The sequence below is a fragment of the Chelonoidis abingdonii genome, chromosome 3, assembly GCF_003597395.2.
Source record: "Chelonoidis abingdonii isolate Lonesome George chromosome 3, CheloAbing_2.0, whole genome shotgun sequence".
NCBI lineage: Eukaryota > Metazoa > Chordata > Testudines > Testudinidae > Chelonoidis > Chelonoidis abingdonii.
In genome coordinates this window covers 140,576,837-140,599,755 of record NC_133771.1, presented here as the reverse complement: position 1 = coordinate 140,599,755, position 22,919 = coordinate 140,576,837, and the positions used below count along the sequence as shown (strand labels likewise).

General features: G+C 45.0%; 1 protein-coding gene across 2 annotated transcripts in view; it reads right to left on the bottom strand.

The window, feature by feature from the left end:
* Positions 1 to 22,919, bottom strand: part of GPR137B (G protein-coupled receptor 137B) — a 53,361-nt gene that overhangs the window by 21,527 nt on the left and 8,915 nt on the right. For both annotated transcript variants that reach the window (XM_032775042.2, XM_075064176.1), the window contains exon 2: positions 11,756 to 11,805. In XM_032775042.2, the coding sequence (XP_032630933.1) occupies positions 11,756 to 11,805 (50 nt within the window). The remainder of the gene's footprint in view (positions 1 to 11,755; positions 11,806 to 22,919) is intronic.

The window sequence follows — 22,919 nt, the reverse complement described above, 5'->3', positions numbered from 1 at the left end:
ATAAAGCATGAAAGATGGGGTAGTCTTGACACATACGGGAGAAAAGCATGTATAAGACAAATGTAATATACCCAGATCTTTACATCTATTTTAAACAGACGTGTTTACTTTGCTAGGCTCTGCACATCATACCTCGCAGGAACCCCTCTGACCATTCAACCAGACTCAGCATGCGAGGGGAAGCCATTGTTGGCTGAATGGTCGAGCTGTGTGGAACGCCATGGCTTTAGGCCTGGGTGTTGTACACACTCAGTACCATGAGTGGACGCATTGACTACCTATTTTTTAAAGTAATATTTTATGTCAAATAGAGGAAGCCCTTTTTAAACTCTAATTTAGAGTTAGTGGGGCCCGGTGCTCAGCATCATTTTTGGGGGCCCCTCCTTGGGACCCAACCAAGAAAAAGATCATTCCCTCTTATCTCCCCTCCCACCAGGGCCGTCCTTAGCCAGAGGCAGAAGAGGCAGCCGCCTAGGGCACCACTAGGTCTGGGGGCACCACTCTGCCAGGAGCCCGGACAGACGGGAAGCAGTGGAGAATGTAAGAGCAGGGCTGCTGGGTCCTAGAGAGAGCCGAATGCAGCACAGTCTTAGGGAGGGCATTGGCTGCTGGGAAGTCTCTGGGAAGAGGTGGGGGAAGGAACTCACCTGTGAGTGTGACTCTTTCCCCCGGGGTGAGGGCTGTCAGGGCTGTGTTGGGTGAGGTGCTGAGGGGAGGTGAGGCTGGCTGCTTACCTGCTGAGGAATGACAGTGAAAGTAACTCACTTCCTGAGGAGAATTGCAATGGCACACGGTGGGCTGGGATAGCAGTGCATTGTGCGAAAATTAGGACAGGGGGTTGGGGTAGAGTGAGAAGATGTCCCACTTTATAGGAGCAGTCCCAATTTGGGGTCTTTTTCTTAAATAGGCTCCTACTGCCCCCCACCCCGTCTTGATTTTTCACACTTGCTGCTGGTCACCCTAGGTGGGGATAATTGGTGCCTAAATACACAAAGCCCAAATACCGAGATACCGACCCTAAATCAGGTATCTGGATCTAGTCACATAGCTGGGGAGCGTGCTCTCCCTCTGTGATCCATCTCATCCGGGGGGAGCTGCAAGGGCAGGATAGCTGCTGGGCTCCATGGGTGCCCCATCCCTGAGATCAGATGCTGTGCTAACTTCACCATGGTCCATTGGGTGGTGGGGTGCCCATTGGCGTGTGATCGGACCTGAGGTTTGCTGCTGCTGTTGCCACTCTGCACCCAAAGAGTGGATTTTGGGGTCCTGCAGTTTTCCACTATCTCTTCTTCTACTGCAGCTGTTGAACCAGCAGGCTGGGGCGTTGAGCCAAGCATGAAAGCAGTAATGTGTTGCCATTGGATTGTTCATTGAGCAAATTTGTTTGCCAAAATGCTTGCTAACAATCCTGAATTCAATTTATATATATAGATTAAGAATGACGAGACATCGACTCGCTAATCCACTGACGCGGATCTACAGTGAGGATACGCGGATGTCATTCGGACTGGAGAAGTGTGGCCGATGGTAGTGAAGGAGAGAAAGGTAGTCAGACGATGGGGAACCACCAGCGGGCCACAAGCAGACATACAACCAGCTACAAGTACCTTGGCGTCCACAGTCAATGGAACCCGATGAGGAGGCAAGGAAGACAGCAACATCCAAGTATCACCAAGGATAACAGGTCTGAGAGCCAGCTCAGTGGGGAACAGATCCACGCCATCAACAGATATGCCTGCCGGTCATCAGATACCTCCGATATAGTGAGCTGGCCAAAGGGGGACATGGAGGCTGCCGATGTGAAGACCTGGAAGCTCCTCAACTGCACGGAGGTTCCACCCAAGTCCAACACCCAGAGACTGTACCCAGCCGAAAGAAGGCGGCGGGGCTTCGTGAGCGTCAAAGCCACTGTCCTGGATGAAACCCGGAACATCCAGGAGTACATAGTAAGATGGCCCCCAAAGAGCCTGCAGAGAATGCCAGAGGCAGCAGCAGACATGGAGGAGACCAAGCAGAAGAAGTGCCATGGCAAGACAAGACCCTGCATGGGTATGTACCATCAACAGATAGCGGAGGTGGCTGACATTGGGAATCCTACCAGTGGCTGGAAGAGCTGGACTAAAAGACAGCACTGAGGCACTGATCATAGCAGCACAGGAACAGGCACTGAGCACCAAATCCATTGAAGCAGGGGTCTACCACTAGAGAGGACCCAAGGTCAGACTGTGCAGAGAGCCTCAGAGACAGTCCAACACATAGTGGCAGGATGTAAGATGCAGGCAGGAACAGCATATACTGAATGGCACAACCAAGTGGCTGGCATTGTGTACAGGAACTCTGCACAGCGTATGGGTCAGACCCCCCAAGACCAGATGGAAGATTCCACAGAAGGTTTGTGGAGAATAGCAGGGCTAAGATTCTGTGGGACTTCCAGATCCAGATGTACAGGCAGGTACTGGCCTATCAACCAGACATTCTGGTAATAGACCAGAAGAAGACAGCGTGGGTGTAAGATGATAGCATGCCAAGTGATAGCAACATCAGGAAGAGGAATATGAGAAGTGGAGAAGTACGGGCCCTGAAGAGGAACTAGAGAGGATGTGGAAAGTGAAGGCCAAAGTGGTCCCAGTGGTGGTAGGAGCACTCGGGGCTGTGACTTCTAAGCTGGGTGAGTGGCTCCAACAGATCCCAGGAACAACATCAGAGCTCTCTGTCAAAAGTGATTGCTAGGAACAGCTAAGATCTCTGCGCAGAACCCTCAAACTCCAGGCCTCTGGTAGAGGACGAGGTTGAGGAACACATACCACCATAGGGTGAGGGGGAATTTTTTTTTAAATCAATATCTTAGCCAAAAAAGAAATTAAGTTGTTGACAATATTTTGTGACAAGTTGGTATGGGAAGGAGTGGCCAGTTTCATCAGAAAACAAAAAATGTTGACTGACTTTCCTATAACCCTGTTATTGCAAATAGAGCCCCCAACAACTGTAATATGCTCCATCTTCTTACTAGTGTATAAGAGCAGGGGTTGGCAACCTATGGCACATGTGCCAAAGGTGCACGTGAGCTGATTTTGATGACACGCACGGCAGGCTGAGCGGCTCAGCCCACCGCTGCCTGGAGTTCCGGCTACTGCCCCATGCCACTCGGGTCCCAGCTGCCAGCCCACTCAGCACCACTGCTGGCCTGGAGACCCTAAGGAACCCCAGGCTGCAGCGGCTGAGAGGCCATGGCTGAGACCCTGGCTGAGAACACTCAACTGCTGTCGGCCTGGGTCCATTCACTCAGCTGGCAACAGGCTGAGCAGGACTAAAATTCAACGAAATAGGAAAACAAGAGCAACTAATGACAAAGTGCAAGAACCTAGAGCAGTGGTCCCCAACATTTTTTGTTTGGCGGTGCCAGACGAAGGACCGTGGTAGCGGATGAGCATCCGCCGAAATGCCTGCGAAATTCGGCGGCAAGCAGTGTCATCCAGAGGCGCGGTGCCGAAATGCCGGAATGTCGGCGACCATTTCGGCAGATGCTCGTCCTCGCGCCAGTACTGGGCACTGAGAGACCCTGTGGGCTCCATGGCACCGCGGCACAACGTTGGGGACCCCTGACCTAGAGAGCCCCTGAACATGGTGATCATTTTGATTTAAATGGACTTGAACTGTACAAAGATTGAGTTGTTGCCACATGCAAATTCAATGATGGACATTGTAGCAGTTTATTCATACCAGCAAACTTGCCACCCATATTCTACTGACAATTCCTGTAACAGTAGCATCAGGAGAACGGAGTTTCTCAAAACTAAAGCTCATTAAAAACTATCTCCGCTCTACAATGAGTCAGGAACACTTGACTGGTCTTTCTGTTCTTACAATCGAACAAGACGTCACTTTGTCTTTGTCATACGATGACATTACTGATTTTGCAGCCAAAAAAGCCAGAAAGATTGCTTTTAATTAAAAGCTAATCCTTGTTTCAATACCTCTTCATATAAATTTCCAATAAAATGTTGAAAAATTTAAAAAATTGTATTATTTGCATCATTCTGTCAAATCAGAATTTTTTCTTTTAGTGCTAGTTCATCAGCATTACAGTGTACTTAATTAAGTTAAACTGGTTTTAGTAACATGCATGTGGCAAGTTTTCCTGTACTGTAAGCTTATGTTCGTGTTGCTAAGAGCCAGGCAGGCACAGGGGCACCAGTTTAATAATCCCGCCTAGGGCACCATAAATCCTACGGACGGCCCTGCCTCCCACCCCTGTTTTTCATTCTTTTTTTCTTCATCCTCCTCCTATAAATAATAGGAAGTAAATTAAAATAAAGTGAGGTACCTTGATTGTTTTTGTAGTCTAACTTATTTTTCCACAGACCACTTGAAAATCACTGAGGGTCTCGGCGGACCACTTAATGATCTTTCCAAATATTGTTTGTACCATTAGCTAACTGTTGTAAAGTGCTTTGGATAAGAGCACTTTATAAAAAAAAATATGTAAAAAAAACTACTGGGGTGCGGGGTCTGGGGGTGCAGGGTCTGGGAGGAATGCTCCCAGTTAGGGTGCAGGAGCAGGCTGGGGGTGCAGGGTCTGGCCAGGAGTTAGATGCAGGAGGGGGCTAGGGCAGGAAGTTGGAGTGTGGAGTGCTTACCTGGGGCAGCTCCCGTTTGGTGCGAGGGGTGCAGGCAGGGATGTAGGAGTCAGGGTGGGCAGGGAGATGGGGAGAGACAGGAGGTGTGGGGAGTTGCAAGAGTTGGGGGGGACTGGGTGCATGTGAGAAGGGTGCAGGAGTCAGGTCTGGGTATGTGGGGGGGTGCAGGAGTCAGGGAGGGCAGGTGGCAGGGGTGTGTGAAGGGGGTGCAGGAGTCAGGGCTGGAGGTTCATGGTCTGGGAGGGAGTTAGGGTGCAGGAGCAGGCTAGGGGTTGGGCTGCAGGGTCTGGCTAGGAATTAGGATGCAGGAGGGGGCTCAGGGCTGGGTCAGAAGGCTGGGGTGTGGAGCGCTTACCTGGGCAGCTCCCATTTGATGTGAGGGGTGCAGGTGGGGATGTGAGGGGGGTGCAGGAGCCAGGGCAGGGGGCTGGGATGGTGGGCTGGGGTCATGGGGGTGCTGCCAGCCCACTGCCCTGAGCGGCTCATGGCAGGGCCAGGTATGTGTAGGGAGAGTGCGCGGGCCCTGCCCCGCTCTGCCCTGCCCCAATTCCACCCACTTCCCCAAGGCCCCACCCCCACCTTCTCCCCCGAATGTGCTGCAGCCCTGCTCCTCCCCCTCCTTCCCAGAGCAACCTGAACTCTGGCAAACAGCTGTTCGGCAGTGAGGAACGCGTGGGGTGGGAGAGCGGTGGGAAAGTGACATGCTTGGGCGAGGAGACTGTGGAGGGGTGAGCTTGGCTGCCGGTGGGGGGAAGAGCATGCAGCAGGAGCCCTAGGAGCCGGCAGGACCAAGCTTCTTCCCCCCCAGCTGCCTGGTCCTGGGGCCCCTGTCGTTGGGGGGCTCCCATGCCATGGCACCCTGTGTTTCATTGTAAATCCACCTCTGCCATAGGGTCTGCTTAGAGATTTGGCTTGGGGCTGGGATAAATGCCCAGGTTATCTGAGTAATCTAAATTCAGTCTGTAAAGAGGAGTTTTACCCGCCTACACAGCAATGGAAAATATTGCCCCAAAAGGTTAATAGTGCATAAGCGATGAATCATGAATAGGGCTGCAGGTTTGTCATGGTGTTAGAAATGTCACAGATACCACGATATTTCTGTTTGTCTGTGAGACTTTTCTTTGCGTCTGTGTCTGATTTTAATGAAGCTGTATTTCCCAAATGGTGGCTTGTGACCCAGGAGTGCATCACAGGTCAGTTTTAAGAAGGGTCACCAGCACGGAGCAGAGGGGAGGACTGGGAATTGGGCAGGGCTGAAAAGCTAGCCTGCCCCGCAATAACTGCACAGTGGCAACACCTGTCCCACGGGACTGAGACTGGCTCCCCAGCTCTCGGCATTGTGTCCTGGCATGAGGTTGCTGTGCCATTTATTCAAAGTTAACACATCTGCCTCACCCACCTCCACCCTGTCATGAGGTAGGGGCAGCTAGGCCAGACCTGAGCAGCGCTGTGACCCTGTGCACGAGGCCTCAACACTTGGAGCAGGGAGCGAGAGCCAAGCCCAGCCTCATGGGACAGCAGCTGCCATTGCAGAGTGAGTGTAGGGCAGGAGTCACTCTCCAACACCCTCCACACCAGGCCAGGATTAGAAGTGTGGTGTCAGGGTGCTGCTGTGTCTGCTTAGTGCCCCATGGCAGGGCGAGGAGGAGGGGAGGGCAGGATTTACGTATCCTGCATTTAAAGAAGTGGTGTTGAGTGTTCATAGCTGTGACTTTACATACCACTTCCTCCTAAACATGTGACATTTCCTGAATTTATCATGGTTGCTCTGTGATTTATTTTTTTTTCAGTAGAAAAGGCCATGACAAATCTGCAGCCTTGATCATGATACAAAATTAAAGCACTGTTAGCTCATTTCAAAATGAGTCAGTGCGCCCTTTTGCCAGAGCTGGTAATTGGAAAAGAAAGAGTTCTCCCCCAAAAGCCTTTTTACATGGAAGAGGGAGAACTGAAAGAGCCTAAAGCCGCTACTTATGTTGATGAATCAATCTGATTTTTTTCCAGCGACATTCTTCAGTTAGCATGGATGGCCTGAGGTGGAAATTACCCCTCAGAAGGAAGATAGTGCTCACTGTGAACCTTTAAGGGTAGGGTATTTTCATTAATGCTATTTATAGATCAAATTCCAGCCTGCAGAAGTTTTTAGGGTGAGCATTCTGAAACATCTCCCTCATACCCCACAAAATAATGTCCTGGGCACATTAGTCCTGCAATGTATATCTTTCACAGAAATGAGTTGGTCTGAAGAACTTTGCTCCCTGTTCTAGTGATTGTAACTTTATGAATAAAACGTAAGCCAGGTCACAAAAGGCTTTAAGCGATGGGCATGCCTGTTCCTTCTCCTCCCCTACCACTTCTCAGTGCATGTCCCCCAACACAAAGTACTCTGCTCTTCTATCTCAGATTAGAAAAACGATTTTCCTCAGAGGCAGTGCTCTTAAATTCTGCCCCTGAGCCGCCATTCACAATAGATTGTGCAGATGTTCCAAATGTGATCATGCATGTTCTCCAAGTTCCTTTGGCTCAGCTCCCTTGCAGTGGGGGCTAGACACTCCCAAGCCTGTGTGCAGTGCTAGGCTTCTTGTGCTTCAGTGATGCTTGTATGCCCTGCTAGACATTTTGGCCTTGGTTCCCCACTAGAGGGACTGAGGTGTGCTCTGGGCTGTACCAGTCTTCTTGCATTTGGCTCCTGGATTGGGGGCAGCCAATAGTATTTCCCTGCCACTCATACAATTCTGATGTCAAGATGAGCTGTAACTCACAGTTGGTACAGATCTTTATAATACGATCGTCTCTCCCCTTTCTTACATAATTTGAGCAGTGAAATTGACAGTTTTCATAGTTTCATGATTTCACAGAGTTTAAGACCAGAAGGGACCAGTAGATCATTTAGATTGACCTCCTGTTCACCACAGGTCTTTAAATTTCACTCAGTTGCCCCGGTACTGAGCCCAGTAACACTGGTCAAAAGAAAGCATTTCAGTCCTCATCAGACTGAACAGTTCTGACAATTGAAGAGTTCTGACTGAGCCTCTGAATTAGCAACTATAGAAAAGACTGGGGCAAGTCACCCATTTCACAGGTACTGTATCAGGTTCTGAAACTGTGAACAGACATACTGCATCACTTACACTCGGTTCATGTTTTTGAGGATATCTCAGCAACCATAGCAGCTAGAGACTTAATTTTGGTTAATGAAAGCTTAGAGGCCATTGAACATGAGGGCAGTGTGGAAGTGGTGCTGCCACATCATACTGCCGCACACTGGTCCAGTCCAAGCCCTCAGTCCCATGGCATATCATCTATTCAAATGGCAAGATAAAACAGAAATTTCATGGGCAATATGACTGTTTATCTCCCTTGGGAATTTCCAGATGCAGGATCTCAGTATTGTAACAGCTCAGCCGCTTCCCTTGGACCCCCTTGTGGCCAGAGATGATGGTGCAGTGTCTTACCTCAGTTTCCCCCCTTGGTACCTCAGTAATGCACAAAGAGGCTTTCACAAGTCCAGTAATATCTCTTGTTGGGGCTTTTATAACACATAAAGTTCCAAAATAAACAAAAAAAGGGTCCTTGAACCCAGCTGAAATCCCTGAGGAACTGCCTCTTCCCTAAATCTCAGGAAAAGACACAAGGCCTGGTCTGGCTTCTTTGTCTTCTCCCCAAAAGGAAAACCAAACTTCTAGCTGCTTCTTTCTACCCAGCCCCAACTTCAGGGACCACTGCAGGAAACATCATCTTTCCTTGCAGCTTCACTCTATAATCTCTTACTTTGGCTACCCACAGCCTCTGTTTTTCTACATCCTCAGAGGCCTGGTTTAGTCGTGTGCATTCTCTCCACCCGGAGAGGCAAATCAACTGCATCACAGCTGAGAACTACCTCCCTTTAGAATGGCCAGCCACAGTGACAAGTACATTATTTATATGTAAATACATTACATATATGTATAGGGTGCTGCTGGTTACCTTATAGTACCTTTCAGTCTTTAAGTATCACCCCATTGTCCATAATCCTGATCTTGAGGTTGGCACATAACTGGGGTTGTGCAACATTTGGGGGTTTGCTTGGAGAGGGTCCATGCAGATGCTTTCTGTTGTTTCAGTTTCCATTTGTGCACATCCTTTGAGTTTTGCTTTGAGCATTTGGGTTCATTTGTACCAAAAAACTCAAAGCAAAGTTTGACTGAAATCACCAATTTTGCCTGGTTTAATCATGTGAAATGATCAAATTTCATATGTGGTTTCCACGAGAAATCATAAATTGCCTGAGGCCTGCTGGTAACAACCTGAGCTCACAGAAAGGTGAGCTTAGCTTAAGCATTCTTTTGTAACAAACCCCCAAACCAGGGGAAACGTTAGGTAGTTATTACAAACATAACAATGAGGCCCTTTGCCAAAGTGTCTGATATTATTAGAGAGCAGAGGGAAGTTTTCTTTACATGTATGCTCTGTGAAGGTGGGTTTTATTAATCTTTTTCCTATCTTGAAATCGTATTATTTCTTGATCTATATAAATACAGGGCCTGAGAACACATCCTCTCACAGCTGCCTTGTTTATACAGATGTGACGTCATCACATCCTGGTTACTTTATCTTTATAGTGGAAATTTTTTTAAATAGATTAAAAATAAAATGAGGAATTCAACATTCAGAAATAAAGACAGACCAAGTCCAGTTAGTACAGATTCCAATATTACTACAGCTTTGTCTACTCACAAATGTTGTACCTCTTTCACTCTCCCATTATAAATAAATCGGCACAACCTCCCTAGAGTGGATGCAGTTACAACAGATACAAATGTACTAATCAGTACAAACAGCAAAGAGTCCTGTGGCACCTTATAGACTAACAGACCTTTTGGAGCATGAGCTTTGGGGGTATTCACCCATGAAAGCTCATGCTCCAACAGGTCTGTTAGTCTATAAGGTGTCACAGGACTCTGCTGCTTTTACAGATCCAGACTAACACGGCTACCCCTCTGATTCTGGTACAGCTATTCTGTACCAGAGGGGGAATAACCTATACCAGTATGGGGAACACTAGGGATTACACCAATCTAGTGATACCCGTGTAAGGAAAAAAGAAGAAAAAATTCACATTTCTAATCACCATAGTTATTTATACACATACAAAAACGGTGTGGAGACCGTGAGACCGTGCCTAAATGTTTTGAATGTAATTAATAGGAAAAAACGTACTGCATGTATGAAGCTGTGTGTTGGGACAGTGTGTGCATGACTCAGGGTTTGTCAACACTACAGATGGTTTTCTCATATCACTAAACTGGTAGAGCTATGCCGGCAGAGCTCTGTAGTGTAGGTGCAGCATATGCTGACAGAAGGACCCTTTCTGCTAAAGCCATCTCCCCGAACAACATTAGTTGCATCTACACTGGAGTCTTAGGACTGGCATGGCTATGTCAGCTAGGGGTTGAAGTTTTCTTACCTGCACTCCTAGTTTACATCACTTTACTGGCAAAACTGTGTAGTGTAGACTAAGCCTCAGACATATAGTACAGCTACTATGTACTTCAGAATGGAAAGTCTCTAATAGCTACCCACTTGACACTGATGCATTTCTTAAATTACGTAGAAAAAGGCATTACTGTAAATATCTGTAATTGTGGAGGAAGTTCAAAGCTTCTATTCCTCACCTTCAAAGACCTCTGCAACATTATCCTCGTTCACCTCTCTACCTTCATCTTCTCATCACCAGGCTTTGTGCAGCCTCTCTCTTTGCTACACATTTGTTCACTCTCTGTTCTCATCTTTGCACCTTCTGTGCCAGCTGGTCTCAGCCAAGTATCCTCCCTTTCTTCATTCAATTGTCTTCTCAAAAACCACCTGTTTCACACACTGTTCAACCAATATCCATGTATAGTTGGCTCCTCACCAAACCTTCCAATAACTGTTTTAGTATTCCACCAAACAGCTCTTAAACTCCTGTTCCAGATTATTACTTATTGAGTTGTATCAATACCAGACCTGAATGTAAGCTTTCCAGGGCAGGAAAAATGTTATTTCTTTAATGGTTGGTATAGCACCATGTACTACCGAATGGTAGGGATGCAGACAAACCAAATAACTAGTCAGCAAATACTGTCTTGTTTTAATATAAAGTATAAATACAGTCGTCCCTTCTGGCTTTATAATCTGTGAGATTAGTGTTCCAAGTAATTCCATTTTCTCAGCCTGAGTTGCCATTTTAGCTTGTAAACTCTTCAGGACAGAGGCTGCCTCTCTCACTCTGCTTGTACAGCAGTCAGAACAATGGGCTGCAATCCTGATTGAGGCCTCTGGCTACTGCCTCAGTGGAAATTAATTAATAATTAATTAATTAATTAATCTATCTCTCTCAGCTTCTTGGGCATCCACCAGCACCTTATAATGAACCTCCTGATAATTTGGGACAATCCATCCTGCCCCAGCAGGACACCAGCCATATTTCTCAACATAAACACTCAGCCTTTACAACCTTACCTCTCTAAATTGCTGGAAACCCATCCAAGTGCCCCCCCTACTAAGTTACCAGACTGAATCCATCCTCCCTGGTTCCTGGTCCTCTCAACTTTCTTCCTCCTCTTATCAAAACATGAAACTGACTCAAACACGCCCCCACCCCCCACATACACACCTGCTGTCAGAACCTATGCTCTGAGCAAGACACACATAATTGAACGCTCTCTTTCCTCACTTGACACAACCTTCCCCTAACTATCCCTGAGCATTCAGCTGAACCCAAATATAAAAAGCTTCTACGTGAACCTGTCAGTGAGTAGCCACACTGATCCATTCTGAATGCTTTCTACTCACATCTGATTAACAGTATGGAGCAGAATTGTATAAAAATGCAGATAGATAGATCTGATGATTATAATCTTGTCTAATATCTCTGTAAATTAAAAGCCAACTGTTGTAATGATTGTTTTGTTTCTGATATTTTGTTTCTAGCAAGGATTTGTAGACTTGTTAAAACTTCCTAAATAAATAAATACTTTAAAAAATTCACGTGTTAAATGTTGGAAAGGTTAAGCCCATTCCTAAATTACCAGCAGAAGTGGGCATCAAAACTATCAATTTAAAATATTTACCACAGGAAATGTTTGCATAGTTCTTACCGGTATTTAAGTAGTTCTGGAGAGTACTTTGACTTAGCTTTGAAAATCACCTGCAATAACAGGGGGAAAAAATTGCATCATTTGCAAAGTAAATACAAATGAACAAATACAGTATGATCCTGAGGAAAAAAACATCTTACATGTCACAGGTTATTAGGATTCATCAAATGTTTTTTGCACCTTCAGGTTATCTGCACTAGAAAATTTTGCCATTTAAACTATACCAAGTGGCAAAACCACCCTAATGCAGATACATGGATATACCTTAGTCCAGTTCAGGAATCGGAACTAACTAGATCAGTAGAAGACACCTTTATACTGGTATGACTATATCCACACTAGGACATATACTGGTATAAGTATATTGGTAAATAATTATACTCCCTAACTAACATAATTATACTGGTGCAACTTTCTAGTGTAGACCAGCCGTTGTTGACACCTTGGGCCTGATTCTCATTTACATTAAGAGCCCTTTACCTGGCAGCATAGCTTGGCCTTAAATTGGGTATAAATGTTTGCATCCACTTTAGGGACCCTGTAAATGCAAATCAAGCCAAGAGTATTCTACTGAAGTTTATTCAGTTTTCTCCAGTTACATCTTAACTGCCCAAAAGGGTGTGTTTTTACAGAGAGATAGCTGCGGAGCATTAGTTATCTTGCTGTAAAATCTGTTATAATGGAATATATGAGCCCAAAGAGTCAAAGGTGTTAACATGACCCTGAGACTCTCCAACATTAAACAGTTTTAAACATTATTCAGCATTTGGTATACAGAGACCACAGCCTGCTTACTACCATGACAAACACACCATTACAATCTTTAAAACCTTTTATTAAAGATACAGAACAGAAGGAAAAACAGTTAAAGCATTTAAAATGTTAAGTATTAAGTAAGACCTTGTCTACACTATGCAGTTTTGTTGATAAAAGTCAGCTTTCTTTGACAAACAGTGGAGGTATACATACTGAAATGTTCCTCCTGTCGATGTAACACCCGTGCTATGCCAACATAATAAAACCACCTCAACAAGTGATGTAAAGCTTTTTGCAACATAGTTAGAGCGATGCAGCATCAGTGTAGACACTCCACTTGGTTTTGTCACGCTAATTGGCCTCCAGGAGGTATCCCACAATGCCCATCCTGAGCACTCTGGTCAGCACTTTGAACTCTGCTTCCCTGAAGGTACTGAGCTATGCGCCGCTCCCCAATTTAAAGGCCCAGACATTTTTAAAATTCCTCTTCCTGTTTGCTCGGCATGTGCAGCTCATGTAGCATCTGCCCAACTGATCAGGCTGGCCTTCTGCAGCAGACGCTCTCTTGCATGGAGCACACCAGAGCTGTTGGATCTGCCGAGTCTATAGGGAGAGGAGGCTGTGTAGTCACAGCTTCACTCCAGTCATAGGAATGTTGATACCTCTGAGCTGATTGCTGGTGGCATGCAGAAGGGGCACAAAAGGGACATGCAGCCATGTTGTGCTAAAATCAAGGAGCTGTGGCAGGCATATCAGCAGGCAAGGGAGGCCAACCATTGCTTTGGTGTGGCACTGAAGACATGCTGCTTCTCTAAGTAGCTGCACACCATCCTCGGTAGCGACCCCACCTCCACTGCCAAGAGCTCTGTGGATACTTCAGCAGGGATTGGAGGCAACAGCCAGCAGACTCAACCTCGGTGATGAAGTGGTGGATCAGAAAGTAGCGCTCAAAGATGATGTGGAGCAAATGGCAGGGTTGTCTGGTAGCGCTGCGAGTCAGGACCTCTTTTCCACTCTGGAGGGTCTAGCCAGTCCCAGCACTCCAGCTCTGGCATGCAGGATGCAGGAAAAGGGAGCTCCGGTAAATGCTCATTTTGCTTTGCTACTTCATGGTCAGAGGAGATTGAGCTCTCACGTATTTTGTCATATAGTAGAGAAGGGATAAGGGACAGAAATTAACAACAGAGCCTATCCCTCTATGCTCTGGGTCCATGGCAGAAAAGTTTGTTAATGTACACAGGGCTGTCCCTGGAATCCTTCATAGTGATCTCTAGGAAACTTTCCTGTAGGTATTCTTCAATCTTCTGCTGAAGGGTCCTTGGAAGAGCTGTCTTATTTCTCCCCCCACTATAGGAAACGTTGCTACTCCTCCCAAAAAGTATTTCTGCAAAGACTAGAGTGGCACACAGGCAAGCTGCATATGGAGCCAATCTGAACCCACATGCATGTAAGAGATGCACGCTTGTATCCTGGGTTACCTTTAGGAGTGAGATATCGGGTTTGATTGCCCTAGACTGTGGAAAAGAGTACCAATACTCAAAATAGTCTCCCTATCTGCTTATAGTAACCCCCTTCATGAGCCACTCTTTGTCCCTTCTTGCCCATTCCTCCATATCACCCCTGACCTCAAACTCCCCATATTTGGGATTCGGGCCGACTTGTGTTCTAGCCTAGGAACAGTGAGAAAGAAGTGGGTATAACTTCTGTGATTCACACTCTGAGCACACTCACAATACTGTGTCTATTCACTGTTTCTTTGGCTTCTGCAGATGTGCCCTTGAGGAACCCCTCCTCCACACCAGCATAGCGCCTCTGTCAGATGAGGCAGTGAACAAAGAGGATATGTTTCATGAAGTGCTGTAGTCAATAGATACGGCACATAGCGAAACAAAAGCAGAGGGAGACAATTAATGAAAAACTCAGCTTGAATAGCCTGGAAAGGACTTAGGAACAGGAGAGGATGATAAAGTTCCTGGAGGGCTAGACAGAGATAATGACGTCCCTCATTCACCCTGCAATCTGGGCACATCCAGGCACCACTCCGCCTGCAGCCACTACAAAACTCTGCTCCATGCCCTCCCCAAATTCCGACACTGCATTCCTTGCGTGTACCCCATGCACTCCATGCATAGGGATTGGTTTCTCAATGAAAGCTGATGTTACACATAGCTGTGAGAGCGCTAACCGCGAGACTGTTCCTCATTGTCATGCCCCCTGTTTGACCAAAATTGTGTTTTTTTCCTGTTATTAAAGTGAAATCTTGGAAATAAAATGAGCCTTTGTTTTTGAAATGCACATATTGATCAGTACTAACACTGAAACACAGTGGTTATAGGTGGGAATATTTGCTCACTACAATTAACACTCAGGAAGCAAGCACTACAGAGGTAATTCAAGGCAGCAAATAATCATTGGCTGACTGAATGCATCACTGGGAATCATTGTCAAAATGCTCATTCAAAGTCTCCCTGATTTGAATAGCCTCCTGCTGCGCACCCTAATTGTTCTTGTATCTGGCTCCTCGAAATCAGGAACCAGTCGGTCAGCCTCTGCAGTCCATCCCTGGAGAAACTTTTCCCCCTTCATTTTGCAAATATTATGTAGAGTATAGCAGGCCCAATGACCATCGGAATATTACCAGCAAAAAAAACAGTGTCAGCAGCCTTTTATTTGGCTAAAGGCACTTCCAGTGGTCATTCAGCGCCTGCTGAGCCTGTTGCTGAAGTGCTCCTTGCTGCTGTCTAGGTTCCCAGAGTCAGGCTTCATGAACCATGGAAGCAAGACATAGGTGGGGTCTCCAAGGATCACTATGGGTATTTGAACATCCCCCACTGGATTCTTCTGGTCTAGAAAGAAAGTCTCAGTGTGCAGCTTTCTATACACTCCAGTGTTCCTAAAGATGCATGCATCATGGACCTTTCCTGAGTACTCCGGCACTGATGTCAGTGAAATGGCCCTGATGATCCACCAGCACCTGCAAGAGAAGTAGCCCTTTCGGTTGATATACTCCAGTGTAAGATGGTTGAGGGCCCAAATTCAGATATGTGTTCCATCTATCGCCCTGCTGCAGTGAGGGAATCCCATTGTCTCAAAGCCATCAGTTATTTCCTGCACATTACTAAGAGCCACGGTCCTTCTTAGCAGGAGGTGATTAATGGCCCTGTACACTTGCATCACCACAACCCCCCCACAGTGGCCTTTCCAACCCCAAACTGATTCACGACTGAACAGTAGCAGTCTGGAGTTGCAAGCTTCCACACAATGATCGCCACTCACTTTTCCACAGTGAGCGCAGCTCTTATTCCGTTGTCCTTGCACCACAGTACTGGGGCGAGCGCCACACACAGTTCCAGGAAGGTGGATTTGCACATCTGAAAGTTATCTAGCCACTTCTTGTCATCCCATACAGGCATCATGATGTGATCCCAGCACTCAGTGTTTGTTTCCCTAGCTCAGTACCGATGGTCCACCATGGCAAGCTTCTCCGTGAATGCAAGCAGAAATCTTAAATTATTTGTTTCCAAGGCAGAGCAGGCATCAGCGAGTCACTGTTTGTTTGGCAGCACATGAAATACTGCAGGACTAGCAGCATTGTGTTCATTACCAGGCTGATCAGCAGCTCAGGATCCCTGCTGTCAGGCAGAGAAAGCAGGCACACAGTTTACAAGGGCAGTTGAAAAATGGTGCAACACAAAGTAGGAAGGTCATGGAATGATGGGATGGAAAGCATGTCCCCATGATGTAACGCTATCCATTCCCAGAGCTCCCAGTGGCAGAGGGTAGTGAGTTTCACAGTGAGATAGCTACCCATAATGCAACACTCTCTCTGTCGATGCAAGAGCAATAACTGTGGACACTCTCCGCTGACACAAGGAGCATTGTGTGGATGTGCACAACCAATGTTAATAAAGCAACTTATGACTGTCGATGTAACTTAAGTTGACTTAACTCTGTAGTGTAGACATGGCCTAAGACTTTCATTTTAACAACTTTTCTTGTTCTCTTTAGCTGGAGAGAGTCTTTAGAAGGAACAAAACTCTTGTCTGACAGTCTCAAATAACATTATTTAAAAAACAAATATCCCACACACTTTTAAAGATTCGTGATTATCAAAAATGGCATGGAAGCATCATTAGTATTTCACAGGTTAAAATGTTTTCTAAGTAAGCCCAATTTGTAAGGGGGATTTTAAACTCAGCTTCCTTGCCATGGACTGAAAAGGAACCTACTCACCACTTAAAAAAAAAAAATCTTTAATTATGTTGCATGTTTTAGTGTGGGTGATTTGCTTTTAAAACCATTTTTCTCCCACTGGTCTTTTCTTTTCCATTTCACTAGAATTACGTTTTCCATGTTCTTTAAATATAGCTGAAATAATATTTGCTGTTTTTTATTTAACAGCTATTTACAGAATATAACTCTTATAACAGAAAACGTCTTCATCTGTGCACTAGCCTCCTTTTCACTGGAGATGGTTATTGTTAAGTTAGAGCCAGTAGAGGGAGCCTGTATTTTCAATAGGCCCTACAAAAATAATAGCTAATTTAAAATCTGAAAGTCTGGAGAATTTTCTGCAACAGTTTCTAATATTTTTAAAGTAAGTCAAATGTCTAGGCTGCCTACAAACCCAGACACTATCCCTTATAGTAGTGTCATAATATTCTGTGTTCAATTATCTAAGCACCCCTAATAATATGTACTCAAAGGACTTAAGAAACAGGTTTTATGTTGTTTTATTTTACTTGCAGCTTAAAGGAGATAAACAAAAAGCTTATGCCCGGTTTTGCCTCTCTGTGATGTATAAACAAGGCCCAATAGGTTTTTTGTGGGGAGTCGGGGGTAAATTGTTTTCTTGCATGCTTTTTGCACTAGAAATTCAGCCTTTGTTTATCCCATTTATCCTGGAAGGATCATGACACTGCAGAGATCAGGCAAGTGACATCTAACTAAGGGGCCAATTCTGCAACCCGTACTCACATGGAGTAGCACTTACAGAAGTATTACCATTGATTTCAATAGGACTAGTTTCATGAGCAAAGTAGTACTCAACGTAAGTGTTAAGAGCTGATGTAAAGAGCTGTTACAGAGTTGTAGATTGTCCTAATTAGCTTTGGTTCCCCTACAAAAAACCGGTTGCGGAATTTACCAAGAGTAGATGCTGCAGGGCAGTAAGTATAGATGAAAGAGTGCTAAAGGGGCTTGTGTTGGATTCACTGTACATTTTAGCGGAGCTGCATCTGAATTTTATCAGAGATCAGTGATTTTTATTCAGACTGTTTAAAACTATGCTAGGGAAATGTGTAACTATTTCTCTCCATTAGTCCAGCTCCCAGGGTGCCAGTAATAATAGAAGATGTAGTGTAAGAGCATAGGCATTCTTACCATCATGTCACCAAAGCAGAAAAACAGAGTCTGAGTCTGCCATGCTTACTCACATTGGGTAGAAGCGGCAAAGTGGCACCTTATAGACTAACAGATGTATTGGAGCATGAGGTAGTATCTTACTCCATGAGTAGCCCCATTGAAATTAATGTAGCTCGTCACAGAGTAAGGTACTTTTCAGTGTGGGTGGGAGTATCAGAATCTGGTCCTTACAGACTTTCCCAGTGGAGATGCATCTTTTTGTTGTTAACACTTGTTTAACTCAAACACCCTACAAGCAGTTGGAAGAAAAGGTCAGCTTGTTAAAGCTTCAACAGCCCCTCCCCTTCCATGAAGGACTAAGAAAGCTCCTAGTCAACATCTGAGTCATCCAAGGACTTTTAGCAGAATGGGGAAAGCAAGGCTAGAACAGACGGGAAAGCAAGTAGAAAAGAGACCCTTTTAAAAAAATTCTTCAGACTATCCCCAAAAGGCCAGGAGAATGGCAAAAAGGAAAACTCTGCTTGTGATCTTCATTGCTGCTTTTCTCATGCCTAAAAAAGTTGATTTTTTTTCTTAAAAGATTTTTTCCTACTGATTGTTCTTTACATTATAAATATCCTGCCTTGTTTCCTTGCTTTTTTCCCTGAAAGACTAAAGATCTAGGATGAGAATCTCTTCCTGTTCTGGCCCCTTTACCCCAGTGTAAGAGCTGGATTTAGTGATTTCCCTATACCCCCCCTGAATTTCCCCAACACTCCCCCCCAGTTACATGCCAATTTAGTGATTGGAAATTTGAATTGAAATTGAAACATTAATATACACTTTAAAAGCATATACAGTTTATGATAAAATATGTATATCTGAAAAAGTATAATATATTTGAAAAGTATGAACATAGACAAGCTTCCTTATACAGCTGTTGTTTTTTATGACAATGTCAGTGCATTCATTTTGGTGATGTTGACCAACCTAATAGTTTCAAAATGATGATTTGTAAGCAAGTCTAAATGAGCTCTCCCTGACAGCTAGCGATGAGCTGGGGTTGGGGGGAAAGGCTTCAGGACCAGATTGTATTTACATTCACATCTAATCTACCTAGGTATCCAGCAAACAGAGCTGTCTTGCCCAAGTGATAGATTTTGGCCGGGGTTGGGTTACAAATCACTTGCATGTGGGGTGGAAGGTGGGGGAGAAAAGAAATGTTGTTGTTCTTATTGTATGAGTAAAGGGCGGTAGAACTGTACTTAGCCTGTGCTGATTGAGGGCATCAAGAGAGAGGGCGGGGACCTGTCTCTCTCCACTGTTTAAAGACAGAGCTGATTAGGCTCCTTAGATAGCCTTTTGTTCTGTTAAGTGACCACTGAAGCTGAAATCACTGATAATCAGGTCTAAGTGCTTAGTCTTGCTGTGGGGACAATGTTTCTGTGGAAGGGACAGCCCAGACTGCACTAGCAGCAAGGTTTCCCCACTGAAAGCTCAGCTGAAATCACTGAGAGCTGGGTGGAACCTCAAGAGACTAACTCACAGAGGTCACAGTGGCAGGTGGCAGCAAAAGGTGACTGCGCAGAGCCATTGGCAGCAGAATGGTGGAGTAAACAGTAGCACAACGAACAGCAGTGGCTAGAGTGAACAGTGAGCAGCTAGAGGAATGAGCAAGGTGCCTTCTAGTCCCCCATCTGGGAGATGTACTCATGTGAAAGGACCTCTGAACTCTGAGTCTCCACTGCCCAAGGACAACACCGGTGATTGGGGTGCGGTGGAGGGAAAAGTGACTGGCACGTTAAATAAACATTTGTTTGTTGGACTATATTTTAGTGACTTTTCTCCAGAATGCTAGATTTGTGACTAGGAGTGAAAACTTATATAAATGTTTCCTAGTAGGCCAAGATTTTTAAAATGCATTATTTGCCAAGTTTGTTATCTCACATCATTGCTATCTTGAGAGGTCATTATGTTGGGGAATTTCTGTACTAAACATTTTTATCATTATAATTCTTACATAAGAATGGTCATACTGGGTCAGACCAATGGTCCGTATAGCCCAGTATTCTGTCTTCTGACAGTGTCCCAGAGGGAATGAACAGAACAGGTCATCATCAAGTGATCCATCCTCTGTTGCCCGTTCCCAGCTTCTGGTAAACAGGCTAGGGACACTCAAAGCATGGTGTTGCATCCCTCTCCATCCTGGCTAATAGCCTGGCCAGGAATTTATCTAGTTTTTTTTTAATCCTGTTATAGTTTTGGTCTTCACAGCATCCCCTGGCAAAGAGGTCCATGGGTTGACTTTATGTTGTGTGAAGAAGTACTTCCTTTTGTTTTTTAAAATCTGCTGCCTATTAATTTCATTAGGTGACTGCTAGTTCTTGTGTTATGTGAAGGATTAAATAGCATTTCCTTATTCACTTTCTTCACACCAGTCAAAATTTTATAGATCTCTATCTATCATATCCCCCTTTAGCTGTCTCTTTTCTAAGCTGAAAATTCCCAGTCATTTTAATTTCTCCTCCTGTTTCATACTCCTAATCATTTTAATTGCCCATCTCTGTATCTTTTCCAATTCCAATATATCTTTTTGGGATGGGGTGACCAGATCTGCACACAGTATTCAAGGTGTGCACGTACCATGGATAAATATGGAGGCAATATGGTATTTTCTGTCTTATTATCTATCCCTTTCTTAATGATTCCCAACATTCTGTTTGCTTTTTTGACTGCTGCTGCACATTGAGTGGATATTTTCAAAGAACTATCCACAATGACTACAAGATCTCTTTCTTGAATGGTAACAGCTAATTCAGACTCCATCATTTTGTATGTATAGTTGAGATTGTTTTCCAATGTGCGTTACTTTGCATTTAACATTGAATTTCATCTGCCATTTTGTTGCCCAGTCACCCAGTTTTGTGAGATCCCTTTGTAACTCTTCGCAGTCTGCCTGGGTCTTAACTATCTTGAATAGTTTTGTATCATCTGCAAATTTTGTCACCTCGCTGCTTACCCATTTTTCCAGATCATTTATGAATATGTTAAACAGTAATGGTCCCAGAACCGACCCCTGAGGGATACCACTATTTATCTCTCTCCATTCTGAAAACTGATAATTTATTCCTACCCTTTGTTTCCCATCTTTTAACCAGATACTGATCCATGAGAGGACCTTCCCTCTTATCCCATGCTGGCTTACTTTTCAAAAGTCAATTTAAATTAAATACATTTTTTTTAAAAAATATATTTTTTTAAAAATCTAGACCTGTTATATGTTTTGATGTAACTTGCATTATCCTTGTGTTAAATTTGTATTCTAACAAAACATTTACTTTATTCATATCTCTTTTATATATTTCATCAGCCCTGACACCTACCCACCCCTGTAAATTCGAACACACACACCCTAATTTCAATTCCTGGGGAAACCACTGGCTGGAGAGGTGTAAAGGAGTTCTAAAAGCCCCAGATCCAGCCAGAGAGAATTCTCCTACTGCAGGAGCTGGGAAAAAAAGCAGCAGGTTCTCATCTGAAGTCCTCAAGCAAAGCCCAGTGTAGAGGGCATGCCAGTTGTGGGTCTGGGGCAGGAAGAGTAGAGCCACAGTGCAGAGATTCTGGGTATCTCTGTGCCCATAGTCACCCAGGGAAAAGCTGTCATAACTTCGACAGGCCCAGCAAGGGTTGTCTATGTTACACCACAGGTCTCTCTGGCACCAGGAGTATGCAAAGGTGGTTATAGCCACCTCTCACCCCCTGGGGTTGCAAGTTGATGCAGCAGATAATCTCATTCCTAGAGCTTGTCTACAGTGGGGACATTTTCTATCCAGTTTTAACACTGAAAATCAGGTTATTTGAAACAAACTGAGTAGAGCCACAATGTGAGGTGACCCAGCTCCTTTCTACTGAGCTGGATCCAGACCACACCTCACTCTGAAGGCTCGAGTAGGACTTGAGTGCTACATAGGCCTTGGGCTAGGCTTTTGCACAGGCCTGAAGTTCACCCTTCGTTATCAGTTCTCATTTCAGGGACCTGTGAAGTACAGTGTCTTTTGCCCATCTTTGCACTTCCTCCTCTTCCTCCATGTTTCATGCGAGTTTGTCCTCACACCTTGAAAGCACATGGCAACACCCACTCCTGCCTATACCTTACCTTGTCCCACAGTATTTGTAATACAGCAGCCACCACCAATGGCATAGATGCTAGAGCAGCCAGGGCCAGGGCTATTTACCATCAAGTCATGAACATTTGCTCAGTAAACACACCCAAGCCCTGTTTATACCAGAACTTAGCACCTGTGCAGGTATTAATTTTTCTAATGTAGCCACCACACAGAGTGTAATGTTGTATGTCAGGACAATTGTCTTACGTTTTACCATCTGTAGTGTTACTCCTGGGAAGCACTGGGTACATTTAAAGTGCTCTCTAAATGAATAAGTGCCGGATAAAACTTTTTTAAAATTGTGTATTGATTTCTACTGCCTCTTTTTATTAAAGAAAAGAACTTTCTGTCCCTTACTGGCTAGATTATGTTGTAAAATTCTATATAAAATAATTAGATAACAACTTCCCTTGTTCTCCCCTCAGAGATAACATACACATTAATTAAAATTCCATTTAGGATATCACTTAAAGCTTTGCACTGGATTTTCACTGCCCTCAGTTGCCTGAACCCTGCTTCTTGGTAGGCAATGGCAGCTGTGTGAGGCAGGGAAAACTTCCCAGTCAAGATACCAAGAGGAGAGGGGAAATGAGGAGTTGGTAGGATTCGATCTATCTAGCCATCTTCCCCTGGAGATGGAACCTCCCTCCACCTCACCACAGAGTCTCCTTCAAGTCATCTGCAATGCTTGGGAAGTGTCTAACCCTGATGGTTTAAACTTATGATCTGCTAACCAGCTTTTTGTATGTGTCCTGGAAGGAGGGCCGTCCTTAGCCATAGGCAGAATAGGCAGCCTCATAGGGTACCACTCTGCCTGGGGGCACCACTCTGCTGGGAGCCCAGACAGACGGGAAGCAGTGGAGCATGTAAGAGCAGGGCTGCTGAGTCCTAGAGAGAGC